Source organism: Crinia signifera, chromosome 7 (genome assembly GCF_055691185.1).
Source record: "Crinia signifera chromosome 7, ASM5569118v1, whole genome shotgun sequence".
NCBI classification, from domain to species: Eukaryota; Metazoa; Chordata; class Amphibia; order Anura; family Myobatrachidae; genus Crinia; species Crinia signifera.
The window spans coordinates 194,887,990-194,904,644 of NC_139223.1; the positions used below are offsets into that span (position 1 = coordinate 194,887,990).

General features: G+C 43.4%; 1 protein-coding gene across 5 annotated transcripts in view; it reads right to left on the bottom strand.

Moving 5' to 3' along the window:
- ITGA6 (integrin subunit alpha 6) overlaps window positions 1–16,655 on the bottom strand; it is a 66,597-nt gene that overhangs the window by 10,945 nt on the left and 38,997 nt on the right. For all 5 annotated transcript variants that reach the window (XM_083154806.1, XM_083154804.1, XM_083154802.1 and 2 more), the window contains 15 exons: window positions 13,826–14,022; window positions 12,888–12,979; window positions 12,354–12,481; window positions 12,176–12,271; window positions 12,009–12,070; window positions 10,246–10,394; window positions 9,091–9,237; window positions 8,280–8,392; window positions 6,633–6,822; window positions 6,462–6,542; window positions 5,751–5,830; window positions 4,985–5,062; window positions 4,174–4,276; window positions 1,902–2,078; window positions 1,704–1,805 (listed from right to left, as the gene is read on the bottom strand). In XM_083154806.1, the coding sequence (XP_083010932.1) occupies window positions 1,704–1,805; window positions 1,902–2,078; window positions 4,174–4,276; window positions 4,985–5,062; window positions 5,751–5,830; window positions 6,462–6,542; window positions 6,633–6,822; window positions 8,280–8,392; window positions 9,091–9,237; window positions 10,246–10,394; window positions 12,009–12,070; window positions 12,176–12,271; window positions 12,354–12,481; window positions 12,888–12,979; window positions 13,826–14,022 (1,795 nt within the window). The remainder of the gene's footprint in view (window positions 1–1,703; window positions 1,806–1,901; window positions 2,079–4,173; window positions 4,277–4,984; window positions 5,063–5,750; window positions 5,831–6,461; window positions 6,543–6,632; window positions 6,823–8,279; window positions 8,393–9,090; window positions 9,238–10,245; window positions 10,395–12,008; window positions 12,071–12,175; window positions 12,272–12,353; window positions 12,482–12,887; window positions 12,980–13,825; window positions 14,023–16,655) is intronic.

Here is a 16,655-nt window from a genome sequence, read left to right on the forward strand (position 1 = left end):
TGCACTGACACTAGAGGGAGGAAGGTACAGGTGGGAGACATTAGTCACAGGAAGAGGAGCAGTAGAACACGAGGACATGCACTGACACTAGGGGGAGGAAGGTACAGGTGGGAGACATTAGTCACAGGAAGAGGAGCAGCAGAACACGAGGACATGCACTGACACTAGAGGGAGGAAGGTACAGGTGGGAGACATTAGTCACAGGAAGAGGAGCAGCAGAACACGAGGACATGCACTGACACTAGAGGGAGGAAGGTACAGGTGGGGGACATTAGTCACAGGAAGAGGAGCAGCAGAACACGAGGACATGCACTGACACTAGGGGGAGGAAGGTACAGGTGGGAGACATTCTTCACAGGAAGAGGAGCAGCAGAACACGAGGACACGCACTGACACTAGAGGGAGGAAGGTACAGGTGGGAGACATTCTTCACAGGAAGAGGAGCAGCAGAACACGAGGACATGCACTGACACTAGGGGGAGGAAGGTGCAGGTGGGAGACATTAGTCACAGGAAGAGGAGCAACAGAACACGAGGACATGCACTGACACTAGAGGGAGGAAGGTACAGGTGGGAGACATTCTTCACAGGAAGAGGAGCTGCAGAACACGAGGACATGCACTGACACTAGAGGGAGGAAGGTACAGGTGGGAGACATTCTTCACAGGAAGAGGAGCAGCAGAACACGAGGACATGCACTGACACTAGGGGGAGGAAGGTACAGGTGGGAGACATTAGTCACAGAAAGAGGAGCAGCAGAACACGAGGACATGCACTGACACTAGAGGGAGGAAGATACAGGGGAAATGTGAGGAAGAATTACTTCACAGAAAGAGTAGTAGATAAGTGGAATAGCCTCCCAACAGAGGTGGTAGATGCAAATACAGTAGTACAATTTAAACATGCTTGGGATAGGCATATTGATATCCTTACAAAACAATAAGGATCAAATATGGTTTGAGGTAACATGTTTAAAAAAGGGGCAGACTAGATGGGCCAAGTGGTTCTTATCTGCCGTCAAATTCTATGTTTCTATATAAATAAAGGCTATATTTTATTGGTATCCATTTACTTTTCTACGGTGCACCACACCATGACACACTTTCCTTTCTTTGTGTATATTGGGTTAGCCAAATGGTTGCAACAATGACGATACCCCTATGATATGTAATGTGGGCAGGAGGCCCCTCATTTCTTCAGATGCCTCCTGCAGGCATAAGCAATTTTTCATCGCTGTTGCATCCAAAAAAGAAGGCTGGGAAATCCGTATTGGAATACACAGCTCTAGCATCCATTTTGTAGCACACCTACAAAAGGGGGCAAACCTACAAAAGGGGGCGATACTCCCGTTTTGTAGAATGGTCTGTGTACGATACCCCCTAAACGGCTGCAGAATGCCAATCATGCAATGCAAGAGCAACTGAAAGGTGTAAATCTACCCTCTCCAACCTTTCATATCAAATAATGTCACCTCATGAACTTAATCTGCACTGGGCATACAATGTCCCCAAATCACCAAACTCTTCTACTGATATGTTACCCTTAGTACTTCTATGTACTTCAGGGGCATCTGCACAAAACAGTGTCACGATATCACAAAACAGTGTCACGATAACTCACAACAGTGTATTGCACTGCGGAATGCCACTTTCCCATGCAAGTGACCCATATATAGTTACAATGAGAATGATCGGCAAATCTCACCAGTGTCAGGTATTTCCTGTCAGCGAATAGAGAAAATGATTTGCCATCCGCATCGGTCTGCTTGTCCGCTAACTCCCGCCTGCTCCGACTTTTACCAGATTCCTGTCAGGAATCAAACACTGTATAAGCTTCCCTGATGTCACAAAATGAACAATATCCTTTCACTTGTATCATATGTACAATTCAGCAGTAACATACCAGCACTTTCAGTCGGTTAATTTCACTTTCTGGTTGACACATGACCTTCCTGTCCAGTCCTTTAGACTCTATATTTACAATGTAAAGCAGCCATTTTCCGTTGTTGACTTCTTTTGGCCATTTAATATCTAGAAACGCTGTTCCGAGTGCTTTCAGAGGCCGTCCGAAATTAGTCACCTGAAATGTAATTGAATATATTTTTAAAATGAGTAAGAAAGATAAAAAAAAAATAGCGCATAACAGTGAGGTTGGGTGTTACAAGAAGTGGGTATCAGTATAGTAATGTAATCATATTCTTCCGATGGCTAAGGGGAAGGTTACCAGGAATATATGTAGCCGCGCAAATTTGTAAGAAGGAACCACATTTAAGGAAAATGTCAATTATGTAAAACCTTTTCTTAGTAGTTACATTTGCGGTGTAGTTTTGTGCAGATGTAAGGATACATTGCGCCGTGATAGAGCGGATCATATAGTGTGCGGCAATGCATTGTACTATTACGCTGCATTGCCATTTTGCTGGGTCACACCATCGGGAGGTGCGTCAGTACTTGTTTCCTAGCACGGCGCCCAATCTTTTGATTGTATTACATCTTATACAATTGCATCACATCGCATGCAATATAGCAGCATGCAATGCATGCGATGCGATTCGATTTTTAATTGTACAAGCACCCTGATGGGTGCTTTTAATGTTATATGCACCCCCATTGGCAACACCACCCCCACTATCAAAGCGAACTCGAAGCGTGGCGGGCGCAGCAAGCCCGCACGGGGCGGTGATACGCGTCCTCTGACCTTTTCATACCCCCACTATCCACGTCGGCATGGAGTTGATTTTAGATAGCGCCCAAAGCGTGACGAGGGGACACGGATTACTTTACATTTATTCCGCGTGCGCTCGCCACGCTTCAGGCTCGTATTCAGCGTCCCCTCGTGGGGCTTGCTGCGCTCGCCACGCTTCAGGCTCGGTGGCTCGCTGCGCTCGCCACACTATCTAAAATCAACTCCACGCCGACGTGGATAGTGAGGGTATGAAAAGGTCGGAGGACGCGTATCACCGCCCCGTGCGGGCTCGCTGCGCTCGCCACGCTTTGGGTTGGCGTTGATAGTGGGGGTGGCGTTGACAATGGGGGTGCATTTAACATTGTAATCACCCATCAGGGTGCTTGTACAATTAAAAATCGCATTGCATGCCATTTGCTGGTATGCGATGGGCGCCGTGCTAGGAAACAAGTACCAGTGCATCCTTAGCTTTAGCTGCATCCCTTATGTTAAAAAGTGACAAGTACGTGTACACTGAATGCTGGTACTGCGTGCCGCTGCTAACTGTGGCTTACATGCTAACCTGTGTATAGTATGAGTACACCACACCATGCATCAAACTGCTATGTTCTATCAATTCCTTTGTGTTGCCTTAACACACAGGTTCTCAAACTCGGTCCTCAGGACCCCACACAGTGCATGTTTTGCAGGTCTACTCACAGAGGGCGGGATGTACTAACGGGAAAACACCCGTTTTACCGCATTTTCCTATGTATCAATACCCGTCCGCCCCGTTTTCGCAAGGGAGGGTATCGCCACCCTCTGGGTGGCGATACCCTATAGAATCCTATGGGCTTCTTTCGCCGCCTGCCGTCCGACGTCCGCGCGCCCACCCCCTCCCGTCCTCCTGTGATCATCTCCTCCCCCTGGTGTCACAGCCGGCAGGACATCCGGCTTCAGGGGGGAGGAGGAGACATAGGGGGACGCTGGCAGCCGCCGGGAGGTGACGGAGACCCCCGCAGCCCACATCACAGGTACCGCGGGGGTCTCCGTTACCGCAGCCCGATGCTGGCCGCATGTTAGTACATATGCGGTAGCATCGCGGCGGCTGCCGTGCGAAGGGCGGAGATGTATGTTGATACATCCCGCCCATAATCACAAGTGAAATAATTAACTCCACCTGTGGATCTTTTAAAATGTGTCAATGAGTAATGAATGCACCTGTGCACCTGCTGGTTGACCTGGAAAACGCGAACTGTGTGGGGGTCCTGAGGACCAAGTTTGAGAACCCCTCAACTCACGCTATTTTCCCATGTGTTCTCCTCTGTAATTAATGGCATAGGATTGCGTTATGCAACTTAAATTCACTCTTTTTATTCTTTTCATATAGGATTTATTTGGTAGAGAACATTGTATATGAAACTTATAAACCAAACCAGCCAGCAGAGGGAGCTCTAAGGTCATACATAAAATGAAGCTCTGTACCATAGAGGACAATACAAATACTCACTCGGAACTCAAAATTAACTAAACTTCCAATTTCCTCCTCTGTGTTCATGGCACTTTCTCCAGTAACTTTTCCTCCAAAGTACACCTGGGAGGGAATGGCAACCCTGAGGACGGCAAAAGATTAGTATAGTGTACAAGGAAATAAACAGCATTCTGGTTTAACATGTTGTTCCATAAAAGGGCCCCTTATGCCCCTGTAGTCAGCAATGCATGTGACATGATCTGACAGCAAAGTACGGCCTCTCTGGGCACCACACAAGCTGGTTCTGCTCGGACAGCAGCAATGCCGCCCCTTCAGCCTTGCGTACTTGGAGGCTGCATCAGTCACGCCACCATCTTTATGGCCTTGTTACAAGGCTTGTGTGATTGCAAAAGATTATTATTAATTAAGACTAATATGGAAAGTATAGCTGTCAATATTGCCACAACCTGGAAGGTTCAAACACTCCCCTAAGCAATATACCACTTGCCTCAAAAATACAGATCCTATTGGTAATTTTTCCTTACAAACATTGGTGTAGCCTACAAAATGGCTGCTTACACTGTGCACTGGTGACTACTACCATTTTAAATGAAGTAAACATTGCTAATGTTTTTTTCTCTGACAGGACAACCACATTTATCAAGTATAAACAGGGCCATAATGGTGAGGCGCAGTCTTCACACGACAGGCAGACATCTTATTGGGCCGTACACAATGGGTGAAGCTCACTGCAGGAGGAGCAATTGTATACTAAGGCAGTCATTCTGGAGTCGCCGACCGTATGTCACACAACACACATCTACCAATAGAAAGTTTATGCTAAACTTACCCAGAAACAGAAAGCAGAAGCTCCACTACCACCCGAGCCTTTGCTACTACGGGTCCTAGGTTCGCTTGAGAACTGGTCCTGCAAAGGTGATAACCAACATAGTCACACACACACATCTCTATAATCAATGCATTCAGTAAGCATTTAGAGCAACGCATAAAACATACTGATAATGTGGGTGAAAATAAACCATCCTATTAAACACTGCATTTCCTACTGTATTATTTGGTCAAATATTGTAGTTTTTGATTAACTTTAAAAATATAATGAAAATATATAAAAAATGTTCATAGCATAAGCCAGTGATGGCTAACCTTGACACTCCAGCTGTTGTTGAACTACACATCCCAGCATGCCCTGCTACAGTTTTACTATTTGGCCATGCTAAATTAACTGGGGCATGTCCTAATATATCCATATCTTAAAACTTGGACAGATTAGACCAGGCATGTCCAAACTATGGCCCTCCAGCTGTTGTGAAACTGCACATCCCAGCATGCCTTGCAATAGTTTTAGCATTCCCTAATAGCAAAACTGTGGCTAGGCATGATGGGAAATGTAGTTTCACAACAGCTGGAGGGCCATAGATTAGACAGTTGTCAGCTATGATTTAAGAACAACAATGTGGCTAATGCTATCCTGTATTCAGCCGAAGATAAACATTAGAGTCTGACTACAGATGCCAATGCTATATCAATCTTACTTGTAGTATACCTGATCTATTACATCATGAAGTATAGAAAACGAGCAAATAAAACAGACGTACGTTTCTAGTGTGAGGGGAATCTGCAGCTCCTTGGTGTCAACTGATACGTCACTCGCACTTAAAACCAGAAGGAAAGTCAACTGGATGGGAAAAAAAACACAGAATGATGGTTAAATTATTGTGTGTTTGAAGAAATCGTCTATGTTTTTTTTTTTAAATGAGTGTTCTTCTTTAGAATGGGGTTAGACTTTAATTCCAGGGTACCTCTAGCTGATTACTTTAATGTATTGGAATGTACATACCCTCCTGCAGTTTTACTAGAAACATATATCTATATCTATCTATCTATCTATATATAGATTCTGCTGTAAGCCTGATGAAGGAGTGTTAGGCTCTGAAACTGTTGCACATTAAAATTGATATCTTTCACCAACTGGAGTGCCGTGCGGTGCATCTCTCTGCGGAGGACACACCACCAGACCTATATATATATATATATATATATATATATATATATATATATATCCAACTACTCCTCACCTCTATGAGGTGAAGTACTGCCAGTGACCACTAGAGGCCACTCTGTCATAACAGAAAGTGATTGCTGGCCACGTTTGAAAGTGGGTGTTGTTTTAAACGCCTTCCAAAGGTGGAAAACACATTTAGGTAATTTGTCATTTGAGAGTCACAAACTTTGCTAATGGCCACAAAATAAACGCAACTCTGAAATGGCTACTGTATTAAACATAAACAAATAATCTATTCACTTACATTGGCATTTCTTTTAAAAGGATTTCCAAGATCACACTCAACTTTTGAACCATTTTGGTTGGCTGTACAAAAAAATCGTTCCTGTTTTTAAAAAGAAAGAAAGAAAAAGGTTAAACACATAGTAGAAATCCCTATTCTTCTGTCTGCTGACCAGTGCTTCTTACTACTTACAGAGGCTTTAGTCAGGTTCTTGGATGAGGAGAAGCTCAAGGTGTTTGGTAATTCTGCAATAATTTTAGCTTCATGAGCATCATCACCATCGATTTTGGGATTGTTTGGATCTGATGGGTAATTTGTTACTGTAATTTCGAGAGCGATATCTCTCTGATTTTGAAGAGCCAGAACTGGAACACCATTTTCCCTGAAATGTGGAACAAGATAGTAGCAGTCAGTTTTGGACAGGAAGGGCACTGATGAATTTCAAGTTAACCTGTTACCTATCTGCGTTGAAGACAGCCATTTTGTTTGCTGAACCAATACAGAGCCTAGATTTCAGTCCATCTTAGTCAAGCAGTAGGCTGTATTCTGATGAATAATAGTTCAGTCCACAAAATGGCAGTCTCTGTCTGTCTGTCTGTCTGTCTCTCTCTCTCGCTCTCTATATATATATATATATTTTTTTTTTTAAACTCAAGTAGTTGCAACATACATTCCGATAGAGAACAGGTTCTCAAAGTCGTCCTCAGGACCCCGCACAGTGCATGTTTTGCAGGTCTCCTCACAGAATCGCAAGTGAAATAATTAGCTCCACCTGGGCATCTTTTAAAATATATCAGTCAGTATTGAGTGCACATGTCGGGTGACCTGGAAACGTGAACTGTGTGGGGTCCTGATGACCAAGTTTAAGAACCACTGCTATAAAGAATTTTCATTTCTGGCTGCGATCCACAATATAGGTTTCCATTATATATTATGTTAAGCCAATTCTACTTTAGCATGTATATTGAGTACCATTAAGCTATAAAATCATTTTAGCATATTTATATAACATATTATTCAGGGTGCCTATTTCCCTATTACTATTAGTGATAATGTGGCCAATACAGAGTTGAACACACATTGACAGTACCTGCTCCAGCTTATTTACAATTAAGATCAATAAACAATGCACTGAGATGTCAAGAAGGAAACAGCAGAGAGACAGGAGGGCTACATTTCCAGGTCATCGGCATAGAGGGGATATTGGAGGCCAGAAGAGCTGATAAGGAGGAAGTTATAAATGGAAACTATAAGGGGAATAAGAACAGAATCCTGAGGGACACTAACTGATAGTAGAAGAGTGGAAGAAGTGGAGTCATGAGATGAGACAAAGAAAGAGCAGCCAGAGGAATAGAGGACAGCCAGGAGTTCAGAGTGTAACGCTGACTGTGAAAGGTCAAATGTGGGTTTGACAGGCCTACTCTAAGGGGAATATTTAATGCAGGCTGGCCCGACAGCCATGACCCTGTCCCGTTCTCGGCCAGCTTGACACAGATTTGGCAGGTGGGATTCAATGTCGAAATTGTTGAGCTGAGGCCGGGAGCTCGTCAACTCCTGGCAGTCGGGCCAAGCAGTTGGGCACATTCTGCCAGATCTTTGTCAGGGAAGACAGCATTGAATAGGGTCCCGCCGCTATTTCCTCTGTCGGGAATAGTGGCGGGAGATTGAATATCCCCCTAAAAGTCCTACTTTATACAGTACAGCAATGCTTGTCTGGGTGGTTCTAAAGTGTCAAAAACTTTTCATAGAGTTCAATAAATCTTGGTACTTGGAGCTTAGTGGAGCTTTGTGTTGAAGTTCTCTATATAAGATAAAATGTTTACAATAAAGACTGCGTACATCTTTAGTTGGCTGTAGGTGTCTGGTCCATCTTTGGTGAAGAATTTGTAAGCGATCTTCATGTTACTGTTACAGATGTTATCTTCACCACATCCTTCTTTCAGAAACTGTGCCTAAAAGAATTATATTCCAAATTTAGCATACACAATCGATCTGGTGGTCACATTCATTGTGTAAAAACAAAATTCCTTCATGTGTGGAGCCAAAATAATAGTTTTGCCTAATTATAGCCCTATAAGTATTTGTCACATATTGAAGGGTCTGGCTAGAATCTCTGATCAGTTAATAACAGATTGAGATCCGGTGTGTGTTGTGATTGGATGACTCTCTATGTTCGCTGAGAATTGCCTAGCTTCTGATGTGTGTGTACAGGATACGATGTTGGGTACACATCGCGCAATGTGTACCCAGCTTTAAACTGCTGGGACCCTGGGTACACATCAGAATGATTGAATGAAGGACGGAATGTACACTGTTCTGTCTTTCATTAGCATACAACATGTCCCCATACACCATGTTGTCAGCGATATTGCTCGCTGGCCTTACAGAATGTCCTGATGATGTTGTTCTAATTCATCAGGAAAGGACATATTGGGCCGATATTGTCTCAGTGTGTACCCGGCTTTACTCAACCCTAGATCTTGCCATGTGACGTTATACAGAAAATGACAACCCCAATTTGCAGTACCGATTTACAGAAATTGCAGTCACCAAAGGATTTTTATTACCGGTGGATAATATGTTGCTGCATTACAATAACCACCACCGGCAATAATTACCTTACCAATGAATTGTTACACAAATAATGTACCTCTGCGGTAACTGTCTTGGGCTCATTTGCATTCTGGATTGGTAACAGTTCTGGCAATGGACTGCTTTGCCTCTTCGCCCGACGTGCCTCTTTAATATCTACAGTGACCGACACGGGAATCTGTCGCAGTTTATCCTTAATATTTTCCTAAAAAGAGATTAAATACATGTACAGGAAATATTACACGTGAGCCTTCACACTATAAATTCAATTCACATTTTTATCTTCAGAAAGTGATGAAAGTAGCCATTTTGTGTCTGAATTCACAATAAAAATGACATCCTTTGTGTAAAAAAAAAAAAGACATAAACCAAAAAATTTATTAAAGCTTGGAGAAATACAGTACCAACCGATCAGCTCCTAACTGTAATTGTGTAGGTGGTTTGAAAAACGTCAGGTTTTTGATTGGGTGGTACTGTATATCTCTCCACTTGATCTCTCCCTAAGCTTTGATAAATGTAGTCCTTCATTATAATACTCCCTTACATAAGCTATAATGAAAATCCCTCATTATTTGTCCAGCTCATGTAGTCATGTAACGAGGAAAATCTATGTGGACACTATCCGCCTTGGTAATTCTCTGCATATCCTATAAAAAGAATCACAGAACCCCTAAATCTGTATGTTTATAAAATGTAAAAAAATAATTACATCAATTATTAAGAACTAATAAATAACATGATTGTGGTGACACAACCAAAAGTCATATCAAGGATGATCTTTGTTGCATCATGGCTTTATTTAATTTAATTAGAGAACTGAAGTAGCGGCTGCCATTTTGTTCCTGAACCAATATTTAAAAGAAAGCAGCCTATTGGTTCTGTAAGAACTAACACCTTATGGGTGTTTATCCATGACACGCTCACTGAATTCATCGAGTCACTGGGAACTGTTAATGATGCATAGTCATGAATATTGTTTCAGGCCTCAAAATGGCTGCCTCCACTGAGTGAAGGTGACACGTGCACCTAGGGAAGTACAACATTGCAGCATATTCTCTCTAATCTACAGGATCAGTCCCCTGATTTTATAGGAATGTTTTCTGATAGTCCCCTGTACACAACTATCTTGTAGGCCGCCAATGTACTTAATTACCCCAAGGCCCTCAATTCTCTGTATTTTTACACTAAAATGTCTGTCCAGTTTGCTACGTACCTGAAGATTGAGAGGGTTTTGGAAACATTTTTCCTGATTTTGTCCTCTGAGGTCAATGGTACTTGAAATTGGCCCTTGCACATTGGCAATCCTCGATGACAACCCCAGACTCTGTCTCTGGCTTTCAACTTCAATTGTGTAAGCAAGAGCTAAGAAACACATTTGGTAAAAATATTAATGGAATGGAATATTTAGAAAGAGTAAGAGTCCCTAATTCATGAAAGCTTTGCAAATTCCAGTGGCCGTGTACAACGCAATGGTCACAGATCAATCAGTTATGGAAGTACTAAGTAACCCCTATGGATGTGCAGCATTGCAGCAGGAAGTGAGACTTCCAAGACATTGCAGTTACGTAGGGGATGGCAGTCGAACAAAAGGGTCGCGACAGACCTGCATTTTTTACGCCACTCCCTGTTTCCTTCCACAAATAGTCACTGACTATCAATCACTGGGGCAGAGCGGACGGTGTGATGGTTAGCATTACTGCCTCACAGGACTGAGGTCACGGCTTTGATTCCCACCATGGCCCTAACTGTGCGGAGTTTGTATATTCTTCTTGTGCTTGCGTGGGATTCCTCTGGGTACTCCGGTTTCCTCCCACAATCCAAAAATATACTGGTAGATTAATTGGCGCCATCAAAATGAATCCTAGAATGTCTGTGTGTGCGTGTACATGTGGTAGGGAATATAGATTGTAAGCTCCACTGGGGCAGGGACTGATGTGAATGTCTAAATATCCTCTGTAAAGCGCTGCGGAATATGTGTGCGCTATATAAGAAACTGTTTATAAATAAATCACTTTGTGAATAAAGGCCACAAGAATATTGTGTCATATGTGCAGTGATTTAGCTGCATGCGCAAAAGCCAAAAAAACTTAGACCCTTAGGGGCCCATTTATCAACGAATTTTAAATATTTGAAACTCATTGCATAATGATCATTGGTGCTTCAGCCAATCAGCTCCTAAATGACAGTTGGGAGCTGACTTATAATACGCAGCGAGTTATAAATAGCTCAAGCTTGATGATAAATGGGCCCCATACTTAGAAACATGTTTGATCTCTTCCTCTCTGGTGCAGTCTTTTGTTTATTAATGTTCATCTGCCAATCTGCCAATTTTACCAACATTTCCAATAATAATCTGACAGACTTTCAGCACCCCCTTTGATGTTATGCCAGATATCCCATCCAACATTCTTCAGAGTATCATCATCAGTAATTATTAACCCTTTGAATGCCAACGTAGCTGCAAGAGTTGTGCAACATATCTGCTAAAAAATGCCAGCGACACTCACAGAGTTCATTTTTTGGTGCAATGTTTAAAAAACCTTCAATTTATCGGCTTCATATCATTTGCCGGCAATAACTAAAAGTGATTCATATTCCTCCACTTCGTCCCTGGCATTTTAGTGGATATTTTGAACATCCCTTACACATACCTCCCAACTTCTGTGTTGGGGAAATAGGGACACTCGCGCCCGAAAAGGGGACGGGGTGTATGCAAATGTGGGCGCGGCTTATGCTAATTAGCCGCAACCTCATTTTCATACGAGAATAGACGCATGCATTCTATTAGATTGGGGGGTCTCCCAACTGCCACCCCCCACAGCGGGACAATGCCTGCCACGGGTGGGACAGTGGGACAGGACCCGAAAATCAGGACTGTCCCGCTGTAATCGTGACAGTTGGGAGGTATGCTTACAGCAACTTTGGCACTCAAAAAGTAAAGACATTAATGATAAAAGGGAAAAAAAATGCACTTACTTAAGACCGGGTTGTAGTCACTGGGCACCGCGGTGTATGACAAACAGACCTCAACCGTCAAACTACAAATATACAAAAAACAATTTGATGAGAATATTTTTTACCGTGCCCAACCCACAAATGATTTCATTATAACTGTATATCCCAAAGACAAAAGTAGGTCCTACCAGATTCCGCTTGGTACCACGCAGTTTCTCTTGTTTAGGTCAATCTTCTCCGGCGTCACTTTAATCCTCTTTTTGATGCTGACAACTGGTCGTGATCTTAATTAAGAAAAGTTGAAAAGAACCATTTATATACTGTATATGTATGTATAGAGGATTTGGTTAAGACTGTGCTACTCACCTGAACACATTGATAGAATCTGACAAAGATCCAACTGCAATATCTGGGTAAGAATTTCTATCTAGATCCATGTTTCCGGCAATGGAATAACCAAATGAATAAGTGTTTGTGCTCTTTCCATCAATAATCTTCAGGGAGGAAGAAATTTAAAAATAAATAAAGATGATTGGTCAATTGTAGATGTACCACCTACTGACACAGCTCCTCCCCCACAACAAAAGAGGGGAACACACCCTTTGCTGGCCCCCTCCCCTGTCTTAATTCTACCATTCTCCACCTGTTTTTCCAGGGCTTGCTATTGGCTGCTATAGACACGCTTACGATAGGAATGTGACTTTTTAGCAATTTTTTTATAGAAAAACTCATCCAAACTAAACCAAGGAAAATCAATGCCTTTAATGACTGTATTTACTTTGTTCATGACTATAACATTTTACACAAAAATATTACATGCACCACTCATGTTGTGCTGCGGTATAGTGCAATACACAGTCTGACCAGGGTTAAATTGTAATCAATTAGAGATTCCCTTACCTGTGCAGGTTTTTCAATAATCCCATTTTTGGACCCATGGTATACGTAGACTTTTCCAAAGCCCTCGTCATATGGAGCGCCAACTGCAATGTCTTAAGCATAATAAATAAAGATGACGATTTTTGCTGCAATTAGTATGATATATTTTACAGTTATTAATGGATGTAGGAAGGTAGAGGTGGGAGGGAGGGGAGGTGGCATGGGGGGGAACACTGCACGACTGTACAGTCCTGTAGTCAAAAAGGGCCAGATGATCTTGCCCTGCAATACATTTGCTTTCATTGATAAGCAATAGCCCTAAGCTGTCCAGATAACTCGTGTTACAGTATATTGAATCTGCCCCAAATGGTAATTTCCCAAAACTGCGCCAATGTAAATATTATAATAAGGAAACCACAATTCACTTAGATCTGTCTATTACTCATGACATAATGCATACAATTAGCTACCTGGTTGATACAGATTTGGTGCAGATATGCACCAATAAATAACCAGTAATTCATTATGTCAGTAAATAATTCTCAAAGATGAACAAGATAAAGGTAAATTAAGAAGCCGGAAAGACACTTTTAGAAGCCAACTTTTCTATTTGTCCGCACAAGCCAAATGTATGCAGAGATAAATTCAATGTATCCTGCTATTTGGTCAGTGGTGGCACCCTGGAAGTGTGACATCCTGGAGCGTCCTGCGACCCCCCTTCATTCAGGGCCACACATGTCATCTCGCACTGCTGGCAAACGCAAGAAGGGCTGTTTGTTTGATGGGTCTTTAAAGGCTAGCTGAGGAGTTCTACCCAGCTGCCTACAGTAGCACAAATTATAGATGTTACGTCAGTGCTGATTGGTTGCCATGGGCCACAGCTCCTTCCTTATCACTGCTTCATACATCTACCCCCGAGTGTGGAAATCACTGCTTTAAACCCTACTGGAAGCTCTTACCAGGGTAGCCATCTTGATTTAAGTCTCCTATGTTCTTCACAGAAATACCAAACATGGAGTCTCTGGTTCCTACAATACGAGTTGGGCGAACGTTTCCCCACTTGCCGGCCTCATTCATGTACACATAGATGGCGCCTCCTACATCTTTGTCATTCTTATCAAAATATTGAGGAGCACCGACTACTATATCCTGCCACCTGCAGAGGAAGCAAATTCAGGTCACCAAATCTGGACAATGAGAGCAGCCATTTTATTTATCTGTTGGCACATTCACATCATACTGTATATTTGAGTATACAATGCCATCTACTGCACACAGGAGGCAGTCTCCCAAAATAAATATCAGAATGTGGGGTTTCTTGGATGTAATACCTCCCCAGTGACTGTGCCAGCATACATTGTTGTCTCACAGTGTGCTGGGTCATGGGTTCAAGACCAAATGTGCTGTATATGTGTTGAGTTTGTTGGCCAGATGCACTAAGCTTCAAAAGTGGTAAAATGGAGAGTGATAAACAGGCAGCCAATCAGCTCCTACCTGCCACAGACTGTGGGTCACATGCACTAAGCTTCAAAAGTGATAAAAATGGAGAGTGATAAACAGCCAGCCAATCAGCTCCTATCTGCCATGCCACAGGCTGTGTTTGAAAAATGTCTGGCAGGAGCTGATTGGTTGGTTGTTTATCACTCTCCATTTTATCACTTTTGAAGCTTAGTGCATCTGGCCCTGTATGTTTTCCCAAGGACACACTGGCTTCTGACAAAAGTAGCTCTATTGTGTGTAAAATGAATTACAATTTTGGGGGATTTACAACCTTCCAAAATCCAATTGTGTTTCAGTACACAAAATAAAGTTTCCAGACTACGCAAAAACTCCACTGTAATGTGCTTTTTGTGTCATGCACACAGCTGTGGAATGAGGCTGACATGAAGGAAGGATGTGAGGTCCAGACCTACTGGTTACAATATTCGCAAATATCCAGCACGCTATTAGACAGGGGGTCTGTTATCGTCGGCCAACTCTCTTATCTGCTATTGACGTCAGTGTGCGGCACATTAGCAATAGTGAAAGCGGTTGCAGACTCCCCGTGGCTTGGTAATAATGGTAAAACTGTAATTACCCTACTTTAAAAATAGAAAACAAATACAGGGGTTCCACTGGAGGAAATCTCTTTTTTATGAAGTCCTACATCCTGACAAAGTACAATACCCACATGGATATTGTACTGTGCACCAGTGGCGGAAGTTCGACCCAGGCGCCCGGAGGCAAGATGAATGTTGGTGCCCCCCCCCCCCCCCCGACACTTTATATATATAAATAGATACATATATACACATACAAATTATATATAATATATATACATATACATACATATATATACACACAACTTCTAGGATGCAGAACTCCATAATGTATAAAACACACACAATAATGTAAAGATTAACATTTCAGTGTTCAAGATCTTGAACAATTACTGTAGTGTGAACAAACACTGCACATTACACAAACACTGCACATTACACAAACACTGCACATTACACAAACACAAACACTGCACATTACAAATGATGCTGCACGTGGTGCCCATGATTTGCATTACTTAACATAGAAGGGTCTAAATAAATACAAGAAGCAGCATTTGGGAGGGGCATATGTATGATATTTTTCTGTAACCTGCCCTGGGCAATCAGAGAGAGTGTGAGGGTGGGATGACAGCAGCTGTCAGCCATGTAGACTACAGAAACAGTACCCCTTCCCACCCACCCTGTGTATGGAATGTGCGCACATACTGTACTTGCTCCTTCTGCAGGACTCAACCTCCTTCCAATCTCCGTCCAGCCTCCCTGCTCCTGCATGTGGTCCGCAGGCTGACATGGCTGGGGATGGGACAGGAAGTTGCACTTCCGTGAAAGCCGTGCAGGGGGACCACGGGGGTGGAGATGTCCTGCTAACAAGCGGGCTGATAGGGAGGTGAGAACAGCTACAGGAAAAACCTTAAGAGGAAGGAGTCCCCACCACCAAATCTGACTGCTAAGGGGCAGTGGAGAAGACCGATATCACCATTGGGTGTAGGAGGAAGCATTCAGATGCCACTGTAGGTGCCAGACAGGAGGGGGACCAGAGGAAACCAGCGCGCACGGCACTGGGTTACTGGTGCTGCTGTAAACATGCCTCGTATGGCTCCGTGGCTCATTTACAGCCGGAAGGACGTGCAATGGGGGCAATGGAGTCAGTGTCCCCTTCTGGCCCGGAGCCCGGCGGCAAATGACTCCATTGCCTCCCAGAGTTCCGCCACTGCTGTGCACTGTACTATTGGTTACAGGTACGGGAGGGCTGTCCTATATTTTTGGCTTGAGCACCCACCAGCAAAAGCATAAATCGGCACCTATGAACCCCGCTCCCTCAGCCGCCTGCCGCCATACTTTTTCGTAGAAATTACGTAGGCGGCAGGCTCGAGGGGACTCAGGAGCGCTCAGGCACCCGAGTCCTCCCGAGCCGCCGCGAACATCCCCCAGCCTGCCGCCAACGTCACTGCTGAATGTGACAGGCCGGCGGCTAATGCAGCTGCAGCAGGGAAGCTCCGGCGTACTAACGCCGGAGCAGAGGTGAGGGAGGGGGGCTTCCAACTGTGGTTGGTTTTGCTGGGGCAGGACAAACCTGCCCTGGTATGTTTGTCCTGCCCCAGCAAAACCTACCACTCAAGGGGTTAAGGACAAAAAATTGTGTTGTTTTGTCACCTCTGTAACATTTACATGTGGAATATTTATCATTCTTAGTTAGTGCTTACATTCACTTTATATTTTTTATTTGAATAAAAAAATACTTTTGTAT